The sequence below is a fragment of the Salvelinus namaycush genome, chromosome 25, assembly GCF_016432855.1.
Source record: "Salvelinus namaycush isolate Seneca chromosome 25, SaNama_1.0, whole genome shotgun sequence".
NCBI lineage: Eukaryota > Metazoa > Chordata > Actinopteri > Salmoniformes > Salmonidae > Salvelinus > Salvelinus namaycush.
Window position 1 is genome coordinate 11495851 of NC_052331.1, and position 26381 is coordinate 11522231.

Sequence of the window (26381 nt, forward strand, 5' to 3'; positions counted from 1 at the left end):
CCACCACCTCTCTACTCCCTCACCCCACCTCCCTTACCCCTCCCCCTCCTCCCTCCACCACCTCTCTACTCCCTCACCCCACCTCCCTTACCCCTCTTCTCTTCTCCCTCCACCACCTCTCTACTCCCTCACCCCACCTCCCTTACCCCTCTTCCCTCCTCCCTCCACCACCTCTCTACTCCCTCACCCCACCTCCCTTACCCCTCTTCTCTTCTCCCTCCACCGCCTCTCTACTCCCTCACCCCACCTCCCTTACCCCTCTTCCCTCCTCCCTCCACCGCCTCTCTACTCCCTCACCCTACCTCCCTTACCCCTCTTCCCTTCTCCCTCCACCACCTCTCTACTCCCTCACCCTACCTCCCTTACCCCTCTTCTCTTCTCCCTCCACCACCTCTCTACTCCCTCACCCCACCTCCCTTACCCCTCTTCCCTCCTCCCTCCACCACCTCTCTACTCCCTCACCCCACCTCCCTTACCCCTCCCCCTCCTCCCTCCACCACCTCTCTACTCCCTCACCCCACCTCCCTTACCCCTCTTCCCTCCTCCCTCCACCACCTCTCTACTCCCTCACCCCACCTCCCTTACCCCTCCCCCTCCTCCCTCCACCACCTCTCTACTCCCTCACCCCACCTCCCTTACCCCTCTTCCCTCCTCCCTCCACCACCTCTCTACTCCCTCACCCCACCTCCCTTACCCATCTTCCCTCCTCCCTCCACCACCTCTCTACTCCCTCACTCCTCCTCCCTTCCCCCTCTTCCCTCCTCCCTCCACCACCTCTCTACTCCCTCACCCCACCTCCCTTACCCCTCTTCCCTCCTCCCTCCACCACCTCTCTACTCCCTCACCCCACCTCCCTTACCCCTCTTCCCTTCTCCCTCCTCCACCTCTCTACTCCCTCACCCCCCCTCCCTTCCCCCCCCCCCTCCTCCCTCCACCACCTCTCTACTCCCTCACCCCACCTCCCTTACCCCTCTTCCCTCCTCCCTCCACCACCTCTCTACTCCCTCACCCCACCTCCCTTACCCCTCTTCCCTTCTCCCTCCACCACCTCTCTACTCCCTCACCCCACCTCCCTTACCCCTCTTCCCTCCTCCCTCCACCACCTCTCTACTCCCTCACCCCACCTCCCTTACCCATCTTCCCTCCTCCCTCCACCACCTCTCTACTCCCTCACTCCACCTCCCTTACCCCTCCCCCTCCTCCCTCCACCACCTCTCTACTCCCTCACCCCACCTCCCTTACCCCTCCCCCTCCTCCCTCCACCACCTCTCTACTCCCTCACCCCACCTCCCTTACCCCTCTTCTCTTCTCCCTCCACCACCTATCTACTCCCTCACCCCACCTCCCTTACCCCTCTTCCCTCCTCCTTCCAACTCCTCCCTCCCCCCTCCCTGCCCTCCCTCCTCTCTGCCCTCCCCCCTCCTCATCCCTCCTCCTCCTCTTCCTTTCTGAAGATGAAAGATGAGTCGAAATGAATCATTTGCCATGCCATTTGAACTCCAAATGAAACAAGATCAATAGGCCGAGAAGAAAATTCCGCCCAACTCCAAGTCAGCCAGCTGAAAGCGAGAGAGAGAGGCCATATTGTTCACTACGGTTAATAGATTAAATGTGAGGAAAATACACAAAAGAGAGGAGAGGGCCAGCGCTCCAGCGTTGTCCGTTTCCATAGATTTAAACCTGTAGTTGAACGCCATCCAAATGGAGAAAAACAACTGTGCCGTCTTAATGTCAAAACAAAGAAGTAGCACACACAATCCTACAGCATCGCTTCCAATCAATATGGATTTAAATAGAGTTGATTCAAGAGCTGTGCAACGGTAGAATTTGCATAGCGTTTTCCTTTAAACCATTTGTAGACCAGAGACACCTCCTGAAATGATGAGTGTTTCAGCTGTAGCAGTAGAAAGGATTCATTTAATAATCAATACGTTTGTTTCCTTATACTGAACCTTGGTAAAACCGTGTTGCTCAAAGCTCACTTTATTCTTTCATTTTGACTCGACCTCCAACACAGGTCCCTACCGCTACCAGTCAGCAGAAGGGAGAAGGGATCTATGACGTCCCAAAACGACATTTCATGACTGTAGGTGCTTTTGGTTTTGGTTTTTTGTTGGTCCACTCCCTCCACTGGCAATCCTCTCATTCCCTCACTAAGGAAAACCTCCCCTCTTCTTTAGTGTCCATTTATGAACCCCTGTCTGTGTGACCTTGTAGAATTATTGGACCCCTGACCACCTCGCCGACACACGTAGACATGGTCGTATACACCCACAGACTGGTTATCAGCAATGTGTCTCGAGGCAGTGGTTGCCTGCCTGTGCAGTCTGATATCAGTTTTCTCAGGCAAGAAATGATCAAGCATCAGGCCTAAGTAAAATTCTTACAGTATCTCAGGTTATAAAGATGCAATGATATTGTATATTGCAATATATATTGTTTTGTATATGTTGTATATTGTATTGTTATGCATAGCCTGCCCCAACAGATACATGATTGGTCCATCTAGCTAGGATGTGACATCAGTTGTTAGATAAATCCAGTGGAGATGGCGTTGTGTCTTCGCTTCAAATCCTCCACAGAATTTTAAATATAGAGGACTGTTAGACATCGAAGAGGCTTTTGTCATTTCCAGTTTCACCAATATCTTTTCTACAGCAAGGTTCATTTTTGACCACAACAAATAGACATATCGTGGATTCACTTTTTGGTTGCGCAAAACTGGAAATATATCTCTTTCTATCCTTTCACCATGTCAGATGCAATAGTCAATACATTTACACGGAGAGAGGAGAAAGCGTCCGCCTGACTTCTGAAACAAACCCTCGACGAAAGTGTGCTTTCTGTCTCGCCTCGCTTCCTCTGTGTGCTGATAGTTCAGCCGCATATCAACCCGGCATGATAGCTATACTGTCCCCCTTGCTATCTCTCCCCAAAACACATCATGCTAGCTGGTGTTGTATCAATAGCTGCCGACGCTGCTTCCATATCTCTAAGAGTTACTGCTTGTCTGTGCATTCAGTTGGAGCTCTCCTGAGAGATCCCCCATAGCTTGATGTGTGTGTCACTCTGCCTGCCTGTCTGGTGAAGGCCCAGTATAACTATAACCTATGTCTGCCCACCTTTTACAAACTACTGTACCTCCCTCTTGCTCCTAATGGACACATAGAACTGTAAGAGCAAGCCATAATGTATAACAACAATATGTACCGTATATGATCAGATTCCCCCCCACACACTTCAAACAGGACATAGACAATGTGATGTTACCCCCCCCCCCCTCCCTTCACCAACACCGATTGCTGTTTTCCTCTCATTTTCGCTCTTCTTTTCGTGTCTGTGTGTCTTTATTTATAGCATGCAAACCCCCTGTGTGTTCCCGTGGTGATACATCGTCTGCTTGTGCATGGCCCCTGCAGTCTAGGACATACATTTCATGCGACTTACCCATTTCATAGTCTAGTTGTAGAACCTATGTCCTTCCTTCCTACTTCCTCTGAAATGTAATTGTACTGTTAGAGCGCTGAACTTATATGGCCGGGGGGGGGGTGAGATATGAGAGTAGCGGTAGGAACGGTCACGTCTGCAATATGGGTCAGGTAGTTATATTGTCTCGGTGGGTAAATATATGGAAGTATATATATTCATTGGGTTCAAGAAACAGTGGTGAATGTACAGGTAACTGCCAAAATAAAGGAAACACTTGAGTAAATGAGGGATACAAAGTATATTGAAAGCAGGTGAGATAATTCAGCAATTCACATCCCATCGTGCAAGGGATCATGTATTAAAATGTCCCAGTTGCCCATTCTTTTGGCTACCATGGTTAGAAGAAGAGATCTCAGTGACTTTGAAAGAGGGGTCTCAAAGGAGCATAGGGGGTGTAAAGTGTGTGTGTGTGCGTGTCTGTGTCAGTCCCCAGATCTCAACCCAATTGAATACTTATCTGAGATTCTGGAGCGGTGCCTAGGACAGCACTTTTCACCACCATCAACAAAACACCAAATGCTGGAATTTCATGCGGAAGAATGGTGTTGCATCCCTCCAGTAGAGTTCCAGACACTTGTAGAATCTATGCCAAGGAGTATTGCAGTTGTTCTGGCAGCTTGTGGTATTGACCAATGCCCTAAAACATTTTATGTTGGTGTTTCCTTTATTTTGGCAGTTACCTGTATATTGTATACAGTCCAAATCCTACCTAATCATATAATAGTATCTTGTGTTTGAGAGGAATCACAATGGTTGGGACTACTGGGGCTGATTTGATAGGCAGAGACGGACATAATAATATCTAATCAGTTTTCTTTTGATTGGACTGAATAGCCACTTATAGAGCACCGTGAGAGATTCATTTTAGATCCATTTTCTGATAATGAAACGAGAGGAGAGCTAGTTGTTTCTTGGCATCTTCAGTACAATTCTCTTCACACGCAATCACGCATGCACACACACACACACGCACACGCACACACCCTATTAGAGTAATAGAATGTGTTATGACTTAGAAAGTCTGCCTTTGTTTTGTCGTGAAATGTCACTGTTCTCCCTCTCTGTCCCTGTTCCTCTGCCCCACCACAGAACATCAACCACTTTGATCTGTTCGGAGATATGTCCACTCCACCCTCGGTGAGTAACTGTCCTTCCCTATTGCTTAGACTTTGACCGTTTAACCATGTCTGCAATGATGGTGCTGAAATATTATGCGTCAACATCGCTGCAACCCCCCAATGGGCTTGGGAGAGGCGAAGGTTGAGTCATGCGTCAACATCGCTGCAACTCCCCAATGGGCTTGGGAGAGGCGAAGGTTGAGTCATGCGTCAACATCGCTGCAACTCCCCAACGGGCTTGGGAGAGGCGAAGGTTGAGTCATGCGTCAACATCGCTGCAACTCCCCAACGGGCTTGGGAGAGGCGAAGGTTGAGTCATGCGTCAACATCGCTGCAACTCCCCAACGGGCTTGGGAGAGGCGAAGGTTGAGTCATGCGTCAACATCGCTGCAACTCCCCAACGGGCTTGGGAGAGGCGAAGGTTGAGTCATGCGTCATGAGTCATGCGAAGGTTGAGTCGTCCTCCGAAACATGACCCGCCCAACCGCGCTCCTTAACACCTGCCAGCTTAACCCGGAAGCCAGCCGCACCAATGTGTCGGAGGAAACAACGTTAAACTGGCGACCGGGGGCCCAAGAGTGCAGGCACCCGGTCTGCCACAAAGAGGTCCCAAGAGTGCGGTGGGCCACGTAAAGCCCCACAGCCAAAACCCTCCCCTAAGCTGGACCAAACATCCGCCGCCCTATGGGACTCCCAGCCACGGCCGTTTGTTGCCCAGCCCGGGAATCAACCCGGGTCTGTAGTAACGTCTACAGACCGCTGCGCCACTCGGGAGGTCCATGTGTCAACATTTTAATGCGTTGTTATGCAGCCAAACTAGTGTGTGGATAATAGAGAAACTCACAGTCAAGACAACGTTAAAGACCAGTAAGACATTGGAAGACATTTTATACTCTGATTTCTATGTGAACAGATGGTTCAATTGACCCCCAAATAGAAAAAGCCAATAAATGAATAATCACAATGACCCCAGTGAAAGGTTAGGTGCCTGGTTCAGACATGTATGTGAATGATGTCCCCCCAGATTCCCCCGTCCCCGGCCAACACTCTGGACACCAGCAGGAGCCACCGCCAGCCCCAGCATCCCCCAGAGATGTTCACCGGCCCCTTCAGCCCCACCTCTGTCCCCTCAGGGTACATGACCATGGGGCCAGTCCAGGCAGCCCAGTGGGCCCAGCAGGGACCCTTCGCTGGCCAGGCCCAGACCCTGGCCTTCGGGGTGCAAGGGCCCCTCCAGGTGACCCAGGTCCTCCCTGGGGGCCAGCCCGTCATCTGGAGCCAGGCCAACATCTTCCCTGCCACCCAGCAGCAGTGGGCGGCCATGGCTGCCTACATGCCCGCCCAGGCCGTGGGCGTGGGGGGCCACCACATCCCCATGATGGTGCCCATCACCACCGTATGCCCCAGCCCCCAGGGGCCCTACGGTGACCTCTCCTCCACCCCCTCCTCGGCCATCGCCAGCCCCCAGCATCAGACGATAGACCCCGTTCTGATCCAGCAGCAGCATAGCATCGGTGGGGACTCTGACGCAGGCGAAGGCCCCTCTTCGCTGGGCCTTGTCATGGTGGGCAGCAGGTGTGGCACACCCAGGCCGATGAGCCCTACTTCAATGGGTCTTGGTGCCGTGAGCAGGTGTGAGACGCCCGTTGGCCTTGTCATGATGGCGAGGTGTGAGACGCCCGGTCTAGTGAACGTGCCCCCTGACACCCTGGTCTGTAGCCAGCTGGGCCTGGGATCATCCTCTGCCGCAACCCAGGAAGAGGAAGGCAGCTGTAGTGACCTTGACCTCTCTCGGATGACCTTGAGTCCAGGCACGTCCACCTCGCCCTCCACTGACTCAGGTAAATTCTACCTATAGCCAGTTTTTCCTACATTCACACTAGATAGATGCACATACTCATACAGAACAAATAAGTTACCCAACCCAAACCTTAAAGGGAAAATCCACTGGCCACCATCATGATGATACAAAATGCATCATTTTGCATGTCATGATAATATGGTCAGTGGCACTTTGCTTCATGAAAGTCCAATATCTTGAAAACTTGACCGCTGACATGCAAAACATTTTGGGACTGTATCAAAAGTGGACTGATGAAAAAAATACCAAAATATAGTTTTTTTGTCAAGTTTCCCTTTAACCAAACCCTAACTCTACCCACCTGGATAATGTGCAATGCTTTAAGACACGGTTAAAGTGAAAAGGGAGTACAGTACACCTAACAACCAACTCTGTCTCTGCAGCGTCCACCCCAGCCCCCCAACCTGGCTCGTCCTCAGACTCCGCCCCGTCCCAGACTAGTGATCCCCCCACAGACCACTCCCCCATCGAAATAGAGGCCACACACCCCAGCACCAGGGAGGATGACTCGGTGAGTCTCAGCTGATCTGGTCATAATGATATAATGAGCTATCAAACGGTTGGTATATAGTTGTTTTATCACTTTACCTGCCATTTTGACTGCAACAGTCTAATAAAGACGTGTTACGCACGCCTCTGCGAAGAGGGAACGCAACTCCCTGCTATAACTCAACTCTCTGAAGTGCAAGAGGTATGGACTGTAGGTGCGAGCAAGGATGACACAAAAGCAGATTTTACCGTTTACTTGGATTTATTTTCTTACACGGTAATATGGGGAAAAGGGGCTGGACGGAACCAAAGCAAAGAAAGTAAATATCAAAGTTCCCCCTCTCCTATCTAACCTGCCTACCCACTTAACTTACCTAACTTAGCACCGTCTGGTGCCCTAACCAAAATACAGGGGGTGGTCCGCCCAGGTCTTACCTAGTGTGCCTAGACAGTAAATATACTACGGGTATATGTATGCCCTCGGGCCTCTTGCCTAAGCACTCCCTAGGTGCCTTCTCCTTCCCCCCTGGGAACAAATGAAACAGAGTAAATATTACTGATTTCACAAACACTCACAAACACAGGACATAGAAAAACTGCTACCAACAACAACAGTACATGCCACACTTTCTGATACACAACCCACACTATATCACAATCTAAATTTTCTCTCTCTCAATCTCCAAATCTCTACTCCTTATCTCATCTCTCTCCTCTCCCCTCCCTCAATCTCTAATTTCTCTTGATCTCTCCAAAATATTCAATTCTATCTTTTATCTCCAAATCTCTACTCTCATCTCTCCCCTCTCCCCTCCCTCAATCTCTAATTTCTCTTGATCTCTCCAAAATATTCAATTCTATCTTTTATCTCCAAATCTCTACTCTCATCTCTCCTCTCTCTCTTGGGCAGAACACTGGCTTTTATCTTCAGGTGGCAATGGTGATTAGAGTCAGCTGCTTCTTGACGAGGGGGCGGGGTCAGCTCCAATCACCAATTAGCCTGGGGTTGACCAATCAGCTGGTTGGGGAGTACTTCAGGAAGCCATCTCCTGAAACACACACTCAAATACAAAACAGAACACAGAAACTGGGGAACGTAACACGCCCACCACAAAAATTGCAAACATACAGTTTGTAATAACAAAAACCAACGCTTCCCCAGTTAGTAAACCCGTGATAGAGCGTCAGCAACCACATTCGCTGAGCCCTTCATATAGGCTATCTGTACATTATATCCTTGTACAATCAGAGCCCACCGCATAAGGCGGCGGTTCTGATTGTACATTTGCTTTAAGAACACTAAAGGATTATGGTCCGTGAAGACCATTACAGGCAAGGCACTGGATCCCACATATACCTCAAAGAACTGTAAGGCTAGCAATAAAGCTAGCGTCTCTTGTTCAATTGTGGAGTACCTTGACTGACACGAGTTGAACTTACGGGAGAAGAAACTGACGGGCCGATCCACTCCGTCTTCATCTTCCTGTAAGAGAACCGCACCCACCCCCACTATACTAGCGTCAACCTCCAGCTTAAAAGGTTTGTCAAAGTTGGGGGCGGCAAGCACTGGGGCACTACAAAGTAGCGCTTTAGCGGACTCAAAAGCATGGTTACAGTCCTTGGACCACCTAAATGGTACCTTGGGACTAAGCAGAGATGAAAGGGGAGCTACTACCGTCGAGAAATTCTTACAGAATGTACGATAGTACCCTACCATCCCTAGGAATCTGCGCAACTGGCGTCGAGTCGTGGGAGCAGGAAAAGCAACAATTGCCTCCACCTTGCCAGATACTGGGCGCACTTGACCTTGTCCCACTTGTTTCCCTAAGTAAGTCACCGTAGCCTTCCCAAACTCACACTTGGCCAAATTGAGGGTTAAAGAAGCATTCTCCAACCGCTGAAACACACTTTTCAAAGTGGAGAGATGATCAGACCAAGTAGACGAATGTATCACCACATCATCAAGGTATGCAGTACAATTTGGCACATCTGCAAACACAATGTTAACTAGACGCTGAAATGTAGCAGGTGCATTACACATGCCAAAGGGCATCACAGTGTATTGTACAAAGTTATCAGGCGTAACAAAAGCCGATATGTCAGAAGCTCTAGAGGTCAGAGGCACCTGCCAATAACCTTTTAACAAATCTAACTTACTAACGTAAGCAGCAGAGCCAATTCTATCAATGCAGTCATCTAATCGAGGTAGAGGAAAAGAATCAGACTTTGTAACTGCATTTACTCGACGATAGTCCGTGCATAAGCGGGACGTACCGTCAGGCTTAGGAACAAGAATACATGGGGAACTCCAGGAGCTGTTACTGGGTTTTGCCATGTCATTCTGTAATAAATAAGCTACCTCACTTTTCATTACCTCCCTTTTCTTTGCATTAACCCGGTACGGATGCTGACGTATAGGAGCAGCGTTCCCTACATCCACGTCATGTTCCAAGATGGATGTGCGACTCGGAACGTCCTGAAACACACTGAGAAAACTGTTTATCAATAGGATAAGGTCCTTAGTTTGATCATTATCCAAATGTTCCATTTGAGAGGGTAACTTCTTCAGCATCTCTGAATTACATAGGCGTTCACACTGCTGTAACGTATGGCGTAACTCCAAACCATCCTCCTTATCATCCTCTAGGTCCCAGCCAGGCTTCAGCACCACCGCAGCCACACTGGAGACGGCGGGCTGGACCGGCTTACTTGAGGAGCTGTCTGGAGAGTCACGTACATAATATTCTTTTAGCATGTTAACATGACACACACGGGAAGAACGCCTTCGATCTGGGGTCTTTATCACATAGTTTGTGTCACTGAGTTTCTTTTCCACCAGATATGGTCCAGAAAAACGTGCTGACAGAGATGAGCCAGGAATTGGCAACAAAACTAAAACTTGATCCCCTGGTGCAAAAGAACGGCCAACAGCCTTTTTGTCATAATGCACCTTCATGCGTTTTTGCGAAGAGGAAAGAGACTTTTGGGCCAACGCACATGCGGCGTGCAGTCTCTCCCGCATCTTACTGACATAATCCAACACATTTTTAGGGGCGCTACTGGGTGTAGGAGATAAGATATGCTCCTTCAACACTTTCAGCGGACCCCTTGGGGTATGTCCAAACACAAGGTCAGCAGGGCTAAACCCTAAGGACTCTTGTATCGTTTCCCTAATAGCAAATAGGACAAAGGGCACCCCCTCATCCCAATCGGTACTGGTATCCATACAATACTTGCGTAGCATTGCCTTCAGCGTCTGATGCCAGCGTTCGAGAGCCCCTTGACTCTCTGGATGATACGGACTTGAGACCTGATGGGAAATACACAATGTCTTTAACACATTTGAAAACATTTTGGACATAAAGTTGGATCCCTGATCTGTTTGGATTACTTTAGGGAGTCCAAACGTAGAGAAGAACTTCACCAGTGCCTTCACCACAGTCTTAGCCGTAATAGTACGGAGAGGAATAGCCTCTGGGTATCGAGTAGCACTGCACATTATTGTTAGTAGGAACTGGTTACCTGACCTGGTTTTCGGCAACGGACCTACACAATCAACTATCACTCTTTCAAACGGTTCCCCCACCACAGGAATCGGGTAGAGCGGTGCTCTAGGAACTGTTTGATTCGCTTTCCCAGTGAGTTGACATACGTGACATGTTTTACAAAATTGGACCACGTCAGACTTCAAACCTGGCCAAAAAAAATGACGAAGGACCCGGTTATAAGTCTTTGTGATCCCCAAATGTCCAGACCACGCCTGGTCATGGGCGAGTGACAGCACCTGCTGTCGGAACGGTGTAGGAACAACCACTTGACACACTTCACTCCAGTCATTAACAGTGTCATGAGCTGCCCATTTACGCATCAAAACTCCTGCTTCCATAAAGTAGGCAGTCTCTCTAGTTTTAGCTTCCTCAATGGAAATTACCGAAGCAAAACACTTGCGAAGACTGGTGTCTCCTTTTTGACATTCAATCACCTTCTCAGGGGTGACAGACAAAAGAATGTCATGTAATTGGGGTGCGATTTCGCAGTCCCCTTCCTTAGTTTTTACAGGAGTAAAAACTGTCGGACTTGCAGAAGGAATACTCGGTGCATTGTCTTCTACTTCAACATTCTCAAAAATGGAACTAGCCAAATCCACCACATCTCCAAGCTTGCGAGATTGTGCCCTCGTTAAGACACAAGCAGGAAAAACATGTGGAAATGCTTGAACCAATTTCTCATCTGCAATTTTGATTTCTGGGTTGTCTACTACCTCTAACACAGGAGTAACGTTACCACCAGCAATATCATTCCCTAATAGCAATGTGACTCCTTTTACTGGCAGTGTAGACACTACACCAACACGGAAACGTCCTGATACCAAGTCTGACACTAAGTGGACCCAGTGTAATGGTACAGGTACTGTTTTTGTCTCTATCCCCTGTAATATAACATGTGAGCCACAATACGTTTCAGGAGACCAGGGTAAAGCATCAGTAATGATAACTGACTGCGCCGCCCCGGTGTCTCGTAAGATTTTAATTGGCTTTTGATCAGCTTGTTCTCCAGTTAAGGAAACACAACCGGTAGAGATAAACGGAGCATAAACAGGATCCGGTTTCTCAAATGCTGAATCAATACCTCGGACCAACGGACGAGCCAAAGACTTGACTAAACCCAAACTTTTCCTTTTTGGGGATGGTGACTGGGACTGTTTCGGTTTATTTTTCAAAACTGGGCAGTCCGCAATCACGTGACCCTTTTGGTGACAGTAAAAACATTCACGGATCTCATGAAAAGGCTTGTCAGAGGAAAAGCGACCTGAATGAGGCACTGATGACGTAGTCAGTCTACCTTCAAAACGAGGTGCACCAAAGACAGTCTTGTGTGTCAAAGCATACTCATCTGCCAACACTGCTGCCTGGGCCAATGTCACCACTTTCTGTTCATTTAAATGAACTACAATTCTATCAGGGAGGTTGCTTTTAAAATCCTCCAACAGCATCAACTCCCGAATATCAGCAAAGGTGTTAGCTTTGCTGGCTGAACACCATCGATGAAACAGAGACTCTTTGTCCCTAGCAAACTCAACAAAAGTACGCTGAGAGGGTTTCTTGTGGTTCCTGAAGCGCTGTCTATAAGCTTCAGGCACCAACTCATAAGCCCGCAACACAGTAGTTTTAACTGTATCATAGTGTAAACTGTCTTCCAGGGAGAGAGCAGCTACTACTTCCTGGGCTTTCCCAGACAATTTACATTGTAACAGGAGAGGCCAAACCTCGAGTGGCCAATGTAGCGCAGCGGCCACACGCTCAAACGCAGAGAAATAGGAATCAACTTCCGACTCTCGGAATGGAGGGACTAAAGCTATATTTGTACTTACATCAAAGTGGGCTTGATGCTGAGCAGCTTTTGGAGTCGTACCGGAGCCAGCATCCAGCTCCAGTTGTCGGATCCTCACCTCCTTGTCGGCTTCTATTTTCTTAATTTCAAGATCAAAATGCATTTTTCTCCCTTTATCTTTTTGCTCCATTTCTAACCGGGCCAGCCTCACCTTTAGCCTAGCGGTCCCGTCTGAACGACCTGAAGCAGAAGATAAAGGATCATAGCGAGGCAATGCAAAGGGGGTACGAGCAACCCCTTCCTCTGCCCTGTCCTCCGACTTGGCATCGGAAAGTCTACCCGTCTCCTCTCCTTTCAATGAGAGAATTCTTTCTCTTACTAATCCCTCCCTGACTAGCACCAAAAGCTCAGCCTTTAGGACTTTCTCAGGGATAACAAATCCATAATGGTCAGCTATAGCTAAAAGGTCTACTTTTCGAAACCTCAACAAACAATCAATAGAGGGCGCTTCAATGAACTTGGAGATGGCTGAGGCAGCCATCTTGTACACAACAATATACTGAACACACAAACTTCACAAGTCATCCAAACTCACAACCTACCATCACACCTCAATCACTAACCACAGAGAGCTCAGTGCAGCAGGGTCCGGTGGGTTTAATGGAATCCCGGATGAGCCCCCATTATGTTACGCACGCCTCTGCGAAGAGGGAACGCAACTCCCTGCTATAACTCAACTCTCTGAAGTGCAAGAGGTATGGACTGTAGGTGCGAGCAAGGATGACACAAAAGCAGATTTTACCGTTTACTTGGATTTATTTTCTTACACGGTAATATGGGGAAAAGGGGCTGGACGGAACCAAAGCAAAGAAAGTAAATATCAAAGTTCCCCCTCTCCTATCTAACCTGCCTACCCACTTAACTTACCTAACTTAGCACCGTCTGGTGCCCTAACCAAAATACAGGGGGTGGTCCGCCCAGGTCTTACCTAGTGTGCCTAGACAGTAAATATACTACGGGTATATGTATGCCCTCGGGCCTCTTGCCTAAGCACTCCCTAGGTGCCTTCTCCTTCCCCCCTGGGAACAAATGAAACAGAGTAAATATTACTGATTTCACAAACACTCACAAACACAGGACATAGAAAAACTGCTACCAACAACAACAGTACATGCCACACTTTCTGATACACAACCCACACTATATCACAATCTAAATTTTCTCTCTCTCAATCTCCAAATCTCTACTCCTTATCTCATCTCTCTCCTCTCCCCTCCCTCAATCTCTAATTTCTCTTGATCTCTCCAAAATATTCAATTCTATCTTTTATCTCCAAATCTCTACTCTCATCTCTCCCCTCTCCCCTCCCTCAATCTCTAATTTCTCTTGATCTCTCCAAAATATTCAATTCTATCTTTTATCTCCAAATCTCTACTCTCATCTCTCCTCTCTCTCTTGGGCAGAACACTGGCTTTTATCTTCAGGTGGCAATGGTGATTAGAGTCAGCTGCTTCTTGACGAGGGGGCGGGGTCAGCTCCAATCACCAATTAGCCTGGGGTTGACCAATCAGCTGGTTGGGGAGTACTTCAGGAAGCCATCTCCTGAAACACACACTCAAATACAAAACAGAACACAGAAACTGGGGAACGTAACAGACGTGATATATGCAAAGAGGGAAAAGGTCCTTTGGTTGTATTTATAAAGGTCTTGGCTAACGTTATAATTCGAAAATATGTATTTCAAAGAACACAATAGCATGTTCATGACTTTATGTTACTGTAGGCTATCTGCTACCACGTGCTTACATGTGGAAAAAGTGATACAAAAAAGGATATTTTGAAATAGAGCTAATCTCGTCAATTTTGAGAGTCATTTGTCAAAGGTAAGTGTTTTGGAAACCTCAGATACAATATAGAAATCAGAACATTTTACCTGCATGTGACTCTGTAGGAGGATTTGAAAAAGTCACTTTCTGGTGCTCCAGAGAAAAAAATGATGTCCTCTTATAACACATATTCTGTTAGTGATATCGAAATTCTCACAACGTACATGTGTTAAATAAACGTATTTAGGAAAAGTCAAGGACGGAAGGGGGCATGGCAGAGATATATAAACGTTACATTCATATGCAGTCAAAATTACTGCCTCAGCACTTGTGTTAATGGGTGAATACTGATATTAACCACTCTCCCACACTCTCTCTCTTTCTCTGTCTCTCCCTCTTTCCACCTAGGGCTCATGCACCAGGGCTCTGTCTCCCCATCCTTCCAGTGATGCTCCAGCTGACTGTCCACAGGCCCAGATCTGTCCACAGGAAGACAGCTAGAGAACACTGGGCTCTGGGTGGGTCTCTTCTCAACTCTCCTACCACTCTCCTCTATCACCCTGTTCTCTCCTCCCCTTCCCTCTCATTTCCTCATCCCACCCCTCTCCCTCTCTCACTCTGTTCTATTCTCTAACCTTTTGTATCCCCTCAAGGCTGCTTAAAACATCTCTGTTTTATTGATTGGTCTAACAACACTCTACCGCTCAGCTCTTATTGTCTGTCTGTCTGGTGTCTTTTCAGAGGCACAGATCTCTTGTTTGTCTTTTAGTCTCTCTCCCTGTGTCCTTGCAGCTAAATGGTCCTCAGCCAATTATGGAAGAGCCGTGGTTTTCGTTTAAGGTTTATTTTATTATGGCTCTGTAGTACGTTGTAAAATGGAACATTGCTGCATTGATTCAGTATGATCAAAGTAAGGAGCAATACTGCCACCTGCTGTCCATAGGCTCATAATTGCACATATTTCACACAAGTGTATGTGTTCTAATGCTGCTCCCTCCCTCTCCAGGAGAAGAACCCTCTCTATGCCCAGAGATATGACCAACAAGAGGAGATGAGAAGAGAGGAGGAGGAGGACAGCGGACTGAGAGGGAGAGGAGGAGAGACTCTAGACTCCTGTGTCTCTCCACATAGCTGGATTACACTGATCACTGTATTGTTCTGCGGACTGTTAATATTGGCAGCCTAAAGTAGCAGTACCATAGGACTGGCTTCTCTCCTGAGACGGACAACACAACACACTCCTCACAATGGACAAACCTTGTCTTTTTTTCCCTTTGCCAATTGGAAGGTTTTTTCTCCCAGGAAGTGACCTTTGAAACTGTAGCAGCAGGTCGTTGCCATAACAACATTCTGCCACAGGTCAGTGGGTGGAGACGTCCAATCTATCATGTGACCTGGAAGAACCAATCACACTGCAAGTTCAGAAAGAGGATTCTAATGGGTTCTATGGATTCTGATGCTTTTTTTAGGTATTTTGATGAGGAATGGTGTCCTTTGGGGTTGTACCCTGCAAAGACTCATTGTGCAGAACAGATGGATTTCCCAAATGTTTTCAAAGAACTGACTTGTTCCATTTGCATGAACAGACTTTGTATTGTGGATCCAGCGAAACGCAGCAGCGACTGCGAGACAACTGTTCTCCGTAGCTCCGTAGCTTCCTTTTCAAAGCGAAAAGATAAAAAATATCATTTGTCATTTGTAAGCTGCGACTACTGAGTTGATGCTTATGAGAGTTTTTAGGGTAACAAAAAAATTATTGAGGCATCGGCCGAAATAAAAATCCTGTTTGCCAAACTTCTATTTTGTAAATAAGATTTCCTCAAGGCCCCTACTGTACACCTGAATCTCTGTGCCATAAGATAGGTCTGTCATCTGCCTCTCTGACACTGCCTACCTGTGGCTCTCAACTCTAAAGCAATGCTCTACCAGCACCTCTGTCTGGATCATCTGGACGTTTGCTTTGCTTTTGTTGGCAGTTTCTTTTTTTGTTCTTTTTTTTCTTTCTGTTTCTCTGTTGGGTTTGGTCGGTCTGTGACATATGAACTGTGCATCTGTGTTACTTAGCCATTGAATCAAAGCGATGATGCCTGTTACCTACGTGTGACGTAACTCACTCTTTTGAAAATGAAGTCACACAACAACAAAATATCCACAGGCTAATTTCTTAATAAAGTCACTGTCACTTTTACCTGGGGGAAGGGAAGGAAGGGAGGGAAGGGAGGGGAGGAAGGGAGGGGAGGAAGGGAGGAGGGAGGATCTCCTGCATAACCTTGTTTCTTAGCTGTTTTAGACTTCCAGACAGGTGTACTACTCACACTTCAATGTTTGCTTTCAAACTCAATGTTGATCTACTCTACTGCTTCCAGACCTGGGTTCAAATACTATTTAAATACTTTGAGCATTTGCTTTAGCCTGCCTCTAGTGCCAGGTGGGCGGGGTTTGCATTTTGGGAATTTTCTATTGGTCCCATTGCAACAGGCATGCTCAATCACGCACAGCTAAACAATTTGAAATGATTTCAAATAGTATTTGAACCCAGGTCTGCTAGACATATCTAGGTGGTTTCTAGGAACCAAAACCAATAAGCTAGTTGAGATGGCCCAGCCAGCTGCAGACTCCAGAGTGCATTACTATGCCTTATTACTATCAGTTGTACAGGTTCTGTTGCCCTGTCACTGTTACATCGTCCTGTCATTGTATTACAGTAACACAATTCATTGATGCAACTGAAGGTTTGGGGCATATTCTAGGTCTGTCTGCTTCACAGAGTTACAAATGGCCAAAACGTGGAGACTTTATACGACTATGAAATAATATAAATATTATTACTATTTACTTCTAGACTATGATGATAATAACTGTAACCCTGCTCGTATAAGAAAAAGCTAAGCGAAATGGTCAATTTTATTTATGAATCCAAACGGTCTTGAAAAGAGAAAAAGGACTTTTGTACGTATATTTCTTCCCATTTACTGTACTACTCATGCCCACTGTTCAGTCACAAATAAAATATCATGTGATTCACAGTTTTCTCCTGAACTTTGTATGTTGCATCAGCCATTTGTAACAATGGTACCGCAACAAAAAAGGTCATTCATAGGATATTACTGTCGAATTACCATTTCACGGTGTACTTTCTAAGAAAACACCTGGTCATTTCAGCAACCCTGAAATAAGTCCTGCATGTATTTTGTTCCAACTCAATGGATCCAACAGAGGGGGCTGTGTTCTTGCTATTACTTGGGCCCTGTCCAGTCAGCACATGCAGAAGAAAGCTTTTTGAAATGGAGAATGGAAACGAGGTCATTCTTAGTGCTGTTGAGATAGTACCTCCTCCATTTTAAAAGGTTTTCTACCATGTTTCTGCCAACCGTACATGACTCTGTAATTTTGTGTTGTTAATGGCATATATCCATCAACACAAACCTACATGAAGCATTTTAACTGAAGTTGACCTCAATCTGCATTTCAAATAGCTTTTTGTTTTTACATTTATAAGCAATCATTCCATATTGTGTGGAGTGGATCTGATGTTTCTGTCAAGGGTAATTTGATGAAGGTCAATGAAGGTAAACAAACAGTCTAGGAGATCTCCAAACAAAGATAACATACAGTACACCAAACATGATCTGTGTGCTTTGTGTTTCCTAATACCTGACTTATGAAAGTGGAGATTCCCGTAACAGACTCACGGTCTAAACCTAACATTGAGTCCATGCCCCCGCTTGTATTGATCAGTGTGTGTTTACACACAGACAGAGATACCTGAACACACACACACACACACGCACGAACGGTCACACACACACACACACACACACACACACACACACACACACACACACACACACACACACACACACACACACACACACACACACACACACACACACGGTCACACACACACACACACACACACACACACACACACACACACACACACACACACACACACACACACACACACACACACAGCTGAACACACTGTTGTCTCGTCAGGTCTGTGCATCCGTCTTATTGGAGATTTTTCAGATCCACCACAACTACCATGCTCTCTGTGTCCATGTTGAAGCCTACAGTTGGCCTAGGCTACTGCCTCCTCTGTGCTGCATTGTGCTTGCTCCTACTCTGGTAAGACCTTAATTCAGTCTGTGTGTGGAAGATAGAGATTCAAGGGAAATGGCTGTCCTCTACAAGTGTCAATACTCTATACAGTAGCCAGACATTGTATGACTTAATGTGAGGTTCATTGCAGTACACTGACGTTACGGTTTTAGATGGAGGCCTTGTACAACGGGAGGGAACATAATTCTGGATTTAAATTGTTGTCTGTTTAAATCAATGCAAAAGTCCATTGAGAATAGAAAATGGTGTGTGTGCGTGCAGAGAAGAATAGTAAAGAATAGTAAACTAACAAAAATATGACCAACTGGGGACATTTTGTTAGTCCCCACAAGGTCAAATGCTATTTCTAGGGGGTTTAGGGTTAAAGTTAGAATTAGGGTTAGGAGCTAGGGTTAGTTTTAGGGTTGTGGTTAGGAGCTAGGGTTCGGTTTAAGATTAAGGTTAGGTTTTCGGGTTAAGGTTCGGGTTAGGTTTAGGTTTACGGTTAGGGGAAATATGATTTTGAATGTGGCTGAAATGTTTGTCCCCACAAGGAGAGTGTGTGTGTGTGTGTGTGTGTGTGTGTGTGTGTGTGTGTGTGTGTGTGTGTGCGTGTGCGTGTGCGTGTGCGTGTGCATATTTCTTCAAAGAAGTCCACCTTTTTGAAACCATAATGATTTTCTATCACATCAACACACAGATGATTCCTCCCATCTAACCCTGCTTGACTAATATAAGAGTCTGATGCAGTGCGGTGAGCTGTGAGTTATGGTGATCTATGTTTCAGTGATGTTGCCATAGCCGGCAGTGGCGAGGAGCCCAGCGGCGTCCGTGAGGCTCGGTCTGTGGGGACTCAGGTCGCCGTGCAGCCGGTGGAATGTGTACAATCAGAGTGGTCCTCCTGGACGCGCTGCGATGTCTGCAGGAAGAAGAGGGTGAATATTAGCAGGAGGAGGAAGAAATGGATGATGATTATGAGGAGGAGGATGGTAGATAAAACCTGTTAGTGGAGAGTATAGCGTAAGTGGCACAGGTTGCTGTTTGTAATCCACTTGACATGGATAAAGACAAGGGGAGTAGCTACCTTTGACAAGAGAGTGAAAAGACAGTTCTGATATCATAACGGACATGGGATGTATTTCACATTCTGTGCACAGACTGGGTAATGCAGCCTTTCTGTGACTAATAGCTTTACAGTAAGTGGGCACTTAGGTAAAGATGTGTTGTACTGTAGATTTCGAATTGTTTTCAATTGTCTTTTATTCTCTCTCTCCCTCCCCTCTCTCCCCCTCTCCATCGCCCTTCCCCCAGTATCGTTATGCTAAGCTTGTCCAGCCATCTCAGTTTGGCGGGGAGCCCTGTCATGTCCAGGGCAAAGAGGTGGAGCCCTGTAGCCCTCCATCTCGCTACGACTGTACACTTGAAGAAACACCTCTGTGTGAAGGCTTCCTCTGCACTTACACAGGTATTCTTTCCACACAATCCACCAACTTAACCCTAACGTTAAGCCTGATTTGAATAATCCTAACCACTGGTATTCTCTCCTCTGATCTCAGAACTATATGCCTGCTATTTCTACACTGCTTAGTCCCATGCATGTCTTCTAGATGTCTGTGTGGATGTAAAAAATCTAATTAAAAAAGTGCTGCATATCAAATGAAAAGTTTTACTCCACATAGTGCACTGCCAGTATAGGGCTCTGAACAAAACTAGAGGACCACATAGGGAATGTGGTGTGATTTGAGATGTGACCTGTGTGTCTTCCCAGGGCGCTGTGTGCCTATAGACCTGCGCTGTAATGGGGATGATGACTGTGGGGACTGGTCAGATGAGAAGGGCTGTCAGAAGGTGAACAAGGCCTGCAAGCAGGAGGCACAGGAGTATTATGGCATCGAGAACCTGGCCAAAGGGTGAGGCATGTTCACTGTGGGCCGAGTAAAAACTTGAGCTCAGCGTACACAAACTCAATTTTGTACACAAACTCCATTGACATCAGTGCAGGAATTATGTGAAAGTGAATCCCTTTCTCTCTCCTGTAGAATCAACATACTGAACAGTAACTTAGAGGGAGTGGTCATTGACAATAGATACTACGCAGGCAGTTGCTTGCCTCACTACATCCAGGACGTCAGGTTCAGGAAGCCTTATAACCTGCAGCAGTACACACTGGAGGTAGGAAGCCTTATAACCTGCAGCAGTACACACTGGAGGTAGGAAGCCTTATAACCTGCAGCAGTACACACTGGAGGTAGGAAGCCTTATAACCTGCAGCAGTACACACTGGAGGTAGGAAGCCTTATAACCTGCAGCAGTACACACTGGAGGTAGGAAGCCTTATAACCTGCAGCAGTACACACTGGAGGTAGGAAGCCTTATAACCTACAGCAGTACACACTGGAGGTAGGAAGCCTTATAACCTGCAGCAGTACACACTGGAGGTAGGAAGCCTTATAACCTGCAGCAGTACACACTGGAGGTAGGAAGCCTTATAACCTGCAGCAGTACACACTGGAGGTAGGAAGCCTTATAACCTGCAGCAGTACACACTGGAGGTAGGAAGCCTTATAACCTGCAGCAGTACACACTGGAGGTGATAAGGGACCTGATCAAATATGCTTAAAATGCACCCTTCCTTCTTCTACAGTACCACATTTCTAATGATTAATATAACTGGACAATACAGACATGTTGTCTCAGCAATATGTTTAATGGTTTCAGGTGTTTTAAGAGGAGTACAAAGGATACATTTATTTATAACTGGGTTGCTGCTACAGTATGTGTGTGACTGTGACCTGTAGTGAATATAAACATGACTTTTCTCTTGTTTGTCTGCCACAGACCAAAGGCACGTACGACTTCAAGCTGCAGTCTTTCGAGTCATACTCTGAGTTTGTCCATCACACCATGACGGAGCGCACTTCCAAGACCACGGTGTCCATTGGCTTTGCCGTGCCGGGCGTGGCCGAGTTCGGCTTCAACTACGCTGACTCCAAATACTCCAAGTCAGAGAAGAAAATACGCCGCGCCTCTAGGAAGGTGAGAGTTGTTTATCAGGGGTATGTTCAGAAGAGAGCATTGTTACAGAATGTTCCCGATTAGAAATGTATTTTGTAGAACAGATATGATTATCTGTCATGAAGAATAGGGAACTGAGCCAGCTCTAGTTATTACATTTCTATCTGCAATGTTCTGAACAACATAAAGGCACAATTCACCCCAAAAGCAACGTTTTGTGTCATACACATTCAGTAACCAAGCCCTCCTGACACGCCCCTTTGCCCGCCACCCCTCCACAGGAAAACAGCTTTGTCCAGGCCAAGGCAGAGCTGCAACTGGCCCGATACATCCTGAAGTCAGAGGATCTGATGCTGCACCCGGAGTTCTTCCTGCGTCTTCGTGCCTTGCCCCAGTCCTACAACTACGGGGAGTACAGACAGATCTACAGAGACTATGGAACCCATTACATCACAGAGGCTACCCTGGGAGGAGACTACGAGTACACAGTCATCCTGGACAAGGAGAAGCTGGAGAAGACAGGTGACTGATGATGCTTTGCTATTCCATGCAAAGAGGCTAGTGCACTACGGGGCCATAGGGTGACATTTCACTTCACAGCAGCTACCCATGGACAATTGAAGTAAAGTACAATATCACAATGGCAGTTGTAATACTCTCCTATATCTCAACTCCCATTTTAGGTTATTCTCTGGAAGCCTACAAGAACTGTGTGCAGATAGGTCTGAAGGTGGGGGCCAACATCAAGGGAGTGTATGTGACTGTGGGGGTCGAGGGAGGTAGTTGTGATGGTCTGCTCAATGAAATGGGAGGTGAGGAGTGGATCTAGATCACCGGCAACACGGGTCTCTCTTTCTGTCTCATACTGTAGAACAAATAGCCATTTCCTCCTTCTCTTTAACTGTCTCTATCTTCCTTTCTCTCCGCGCCGTCTCCTCTCTACCCCGCCTCTCCTCCCTCCTCTAGAGGACACAGTGAAAGGCAGCATGGTGGAGGACTTCGTCGCGGTGGTTCGAGGGGGTGACAGTGAGTCCATCACCTGGCTGGCTGCCAAGAATCTGCCCACGCCACAACTGATGAGACTGTGGGGAGAAGCCGTGCATTACAACCCTGACTTCATCCGCAGCGTGGTGGGAATACTGTCTCTCTCGCCATTCTCTGTTCTCGCTATTTATCTCGGTCTCTTTGGTATACACTCCCTCTCATTCTACACCCACATGAAAAAATACTATAGTATACTATGGTTAAATGCTATAGTATTCACTGTAGTGTTTTTGAAGACTTTACTGTAGGATTCACTGTAGTGTTTTTGCGGACTTTAGTCTAAAGTCTGCAAAAACACTACAGTTAATACTATAGTATTTACTGCAGTGTTGCAGACATGACTGTAGTATACTGTAGTATTTACATTTTACTATAGTATACTGTAAATACTGTAGAGAAAAAAAACGTTTGAATTTACTGTAGTGTTTATACTGTACAGTAGTATTTATTGTAGGGTTTTTGCAGACATTACTGTAGTATTTACTATAGTTTTTTCCTCGTATTATCTTTGGCGAAACTGTGGGGGTTTTGTCCTTAAAGAAAAGTACTTGACAAAATACTGAAAGAGATAATTTTCCATAACCTGTAAGTAGATAAGTAAGTAGGTAGGTAGGTAGAACTGAGGTCTAAATGGATAGTTCAGAGCTTCTGCTCTTTTTTATAACCTGTAGGGAACACACTATATTATCTATACTTAGGTTTTTCACTTACGGGTGGCACAAATTGGGATATGGGGAAGGGAAATGGACAGGGTATATGCAAATTTCATACTGTATTGTAGTATATACTACAGTAATTACTGTAGTGTTTTTGCGGACATCACTATAGTATTTACTAATGTGTTTTTGCGTACTATAGTGTTTTGCATACAATACTGTAGTATTTATTGTTTTGTTTTTGCAATCTGTAGTATAATGTAGTATTTAGTATAGTATACTACAAAATTATATATTAAGTACTACACATGATTGAGGTATACTACAGTGTGTAGTATAGTATTCTACAAAATAATACAGTAACTACAGAATTCTATAGAAGGTACTGTAGTATTCTATGGTACACTTTAGTATTTTTTTCTCTTCTCTTTCACTTCTCTTTAGCAAGCTGGGACGTGTCCTTTTTATTTATCTCACTCACTATTTTACTCCTTATTTTCTCTCTCTCTCTTCATGCACTTCTCATTCTCTCTCTATCATTTTCTCTCTCCATCTCATTCTCTATCTCTCTCTCTTCATCTCATTCTCTCTTTCTCTCTCTCTCTTCATCTCCTATCTCTCTCTCTCTCTCTCGCTCTCTGTCATTCAGATTTCCCAAAGGTTCCTCTATAGGTGTCCTCTAGCAGTCTGTCAGACTCCAGCCCTGAGCTGGTTGTGATGATGTTAAAGTATTGTTGTTGTTGTCTTTGTGACAGACGCGGCCGCTATATGAGCTGGTGACCGCCAGAGACTTCTCCAGCGCTAACTCCCTGAAGAAGAACCTGAGGAGAGCCCTGGCTGAATACCTGGAGGAGAGCAGCTCTTGCCGCTGTACCCCCTGCCACAACAACGGACTGGCTGTTCTCAAAGGTAAACACCCTCCCTCAAGCCCCCTGCTTAAAGGACTTCCTCCCCGATACAGCTATACTTTGTAGATTTATGAAACTATGAAAGATGATAATGATAGTGATGATGAGGATGATGTCTTCCTCTCCCTCCTCAGGCACCAGGTGTGAGTGTGTGTGTCCATCTGGCTACAGTGGACTGGGTTGTGAGATCACCCAACGACCAGGTCATTCTCTTAATAAAAACACAAACCTACACGATAAAGCCTTCACCTGTAGCTTTAACATCATTTCCACAATATTGCCATTTCCATGCTATTGGGGAGGTTTAACCTTTTGAGCTTTGTCCCAAATAGATATAGGCATAGACGGCAGCTGGAGCTGCTGGGGATCGTGGTCACCCTGCGCGGAGCGGTCTAAGACACGGAGCCGTCAGTGTAACAACCCTGCACCTAGCAACGGAGGCATGGCCTGCAGAGGACTCCAGATGGAAACTACTGATTGTTTCTGATATTGTCCCGGACTCTTGATTGAAATAAAGATAATTCATGTCACCCTTGGAAATGTGCCTGTGATATGTTTGCGTTCTTGACTCTCTTATGACAAAATTATCTGTTACACAAATGTGTGTAAGCCAATTGAGAAAAACTGAGGTGATCAAGCATAACAGAGAATGATTTTGTTTTTATTTCTAAACATGAACATTTTGGCCATCGTCTTTCTCATCAGATCAGAAGACAGATTGGTATCATTCTTTACCTCTTAAACATACATCGTTGGTATTGACTCCCACTTCCTGCTGTAGTGTTGAAATTTGTTGTGTCCCGTCTTTCTTATGACATCAGCAGCGTTGGTTCTGAGAGGAGGAGCCAAGGCAGACGGAGCACCTGTCTGGCCGGGGGTTATCACATCACCGTCTCCGTGTCTTACTTCCTGACTGACAGGAAGACTACGCGCCCCAGCAACTCCAGGCCTGTCCGTCGTGGAACCTATCAGACAGGCTCTGTGTCACCCACCCTGCTATTGCTCTTCACTCATCGAAGTCTCAACACACACACTTTATACACAAAACTATGTGGACACCACTTCAAATTAGTGGATTCAGCTATTTCAGCCACACCCGTTGCTGACAGGTGTATAAAATTGAGCACACAGCCATGCAATCTCCATAGACTACTGTTATTGTGAAGTGGAAACATCTAGTAGCACAACGGCTCAGCAGCGAAGTGGTAGGCCACACAAGCTCACAGAATGGGACCGCCGAGTGCTGAACCGCGTAGTGCATAAAAATCATCTGTCCTCGGTTGCAACACTCACTACCGAGTTCCAAACTGTTTCTGTAAGAAACGTCAGCACAAGAACTGCTCGTCGGGAGCTTCATGAAATGGGTTGTCATGGCCGAACAGCCGCACGCACACAAGCCTAAGATCACCATGCACAATCCCAAGTGTCTGTTGAAGTGGTGTAAAGCTCGCAGCCATTGGACTCTGGAGGAGTGGAAATGCCTTTTCTGGCGTGATGAATCATGCTTCACAATCTGGCGTTCCGACGGACAAAACTGGTTCTGGCTTATGCCAAAAGAACGCTACCTGCCCCAATGCATAGTGCCAACTGTACAGTTTGGTGGAGGAGAAATTATGGTCTGGGGCTGATTTTCATGGTTCAGGATAGACCCCTTAGTTCCAGTGAAGGGAAATGTTAAAGCTACAGTACACAATGACATTCTAGATGATTCTGTGCTTCCAACTTAGTAGCAGCAGCTTGGGGAAGGCCCTTTCCTGTTTCAGATAGGTCCATACAGAAATGGTTTGTTGAGATCAGTGTGGAAGAACATGACTGGCCTGCACAGAGCCCTGACCTCAACCCCATCGAACACCTTTGGGATGAATTGGAACGCCGACTGCGAGCCAGGCTTAATCGCCCAACATCAGTGCCCGACCTTACTAATGCTCTTGTGGCTGAATGGAGGCAAGTCCCCTCAGCAATGTTCCAACATCTCGTGGAAAGCCTTCCCAGAAGAGTGGAGGCTGTTAAAGCAGCAAAGGGGCTACCCAACTCCATATTAATGCCCATGATTTTGGAATGAGATGTTCGACGAGCAGGTGTCCACATACTTTTGGTAATGTAACCCAAGCACAGTTACTGTAGTAAGGTGTGGCACTTACTGTCATCTGATGACAGATATAAGTAACTACAAATAATAGCACTCTGTTACACCCACCTTTCCTGAGGCTCTCTTCAGTGTGTGTGTATGTGTGTGCAGCACAAACAATAACAACTTTTATTTTGTGTGTCTGTGCGTGTCAGATGCATCCTGTTGTTCCCACTTATCATGACTGTTGATGACCCCTGACCTCTGCTTACCCCTGAGTGCCGCGGCCAACTCCAGGGATGGGTAGCAGCGTTGAACACTTGTCCTGTCTCATCAGACTGGTCATCAAAGTCTGCCTGCCTACTTACCGTGAACTCTCAGTTCATTCCCTCATTTAGAAACAAAACATTATTTCAAGAATTTATGAAATTCAGTAGATCAAGGAATTTTCCTAGACAGGTCACATGTCTGA

The 26381-nt window shown here is 46.4% G+C and overlaps 2 protein-coding genes across 2 annotated transcripts in view; both read left to right on the forward strand.

Annotated features, from left to right (window-relative positions):
• Window positions 1-9670, forward strand: part of LOC120020646 (disabled homolog 1-like) — a 37682-nt gene extending 28012 nt beyond the window's left edge. Inside the window, exons 7-10 of the mRNA XM_038964353.1 lie at window positions 4579-4626; window positions 5632-6448; window positions 6852-6979; window positions 9605-9670. Of these exons, the coding sequence (XP_038820281.1) occupies window positions 4579-4626; window positions 5632-6448; window positions 6852-6979; window positions 9605-9670 (1059 nt within the window). The remainder of the gene's footprint in view (window positions 1-4578; window positions 4627-5631; window positions 6449-6851; window positions 6980-9604) is intronic.
• An 8407-nt stretch (window positions 9671-18077) lies between these two features.
• Window positions 18078-24381, forward strand: c8b (complement component 8, beta polypeptide). Its single transcript, XM_038963773.1, has 12 exons — window positions 18078-18245; window positions 19006-19153; window positions 19530-19683; window positions 19987-20128; window positions 20258-20390; window positions 21057-21254; window positions 21515-21755; window positions 21917-22045; window positions 22200-22363; window positions 23689-23842; window positions 23976-24044; window positions 24174-24381. Exons 1-12 carry the CDS (start codon window positions 18163-18165, stop codon window positions 24326-24328), a joined length of 1770 nt encoding a protein of 589 aa, XP_038819701.1. The 5' UTR covers window positions 18078-18162; the 3' UTR covers window positions 24329-24381.
• The last annotated feature ends 2000 nt before the right edge of the window (window positions 24382-26381 follow it).

Bases quoted from the DNA above. Each gene is read 5' to 3' on its own strand.
- c8b (XM_038963773.1), top strand. From the start codon at position 18,163: ATGCTCTCTGTGTCCATGTTGAAGCCTACAGTTGGCCTAGGCTACTGC. The intron at 18,246-19,005 runs GTAAGACCTTAA...TCTATGTTTCAG, and splicing joins TTGTGCTTGCTCCTACTCTG to TGATGTTGCCATAGCCGGCA. The intron at 19,154-19,529 runs GTGAATATTAGC...CCCTTCCCCCAG, and splicing joins ATGTCTGCAGGAAGAAGAGG to TATCGTTATGCTAAGCTTGT.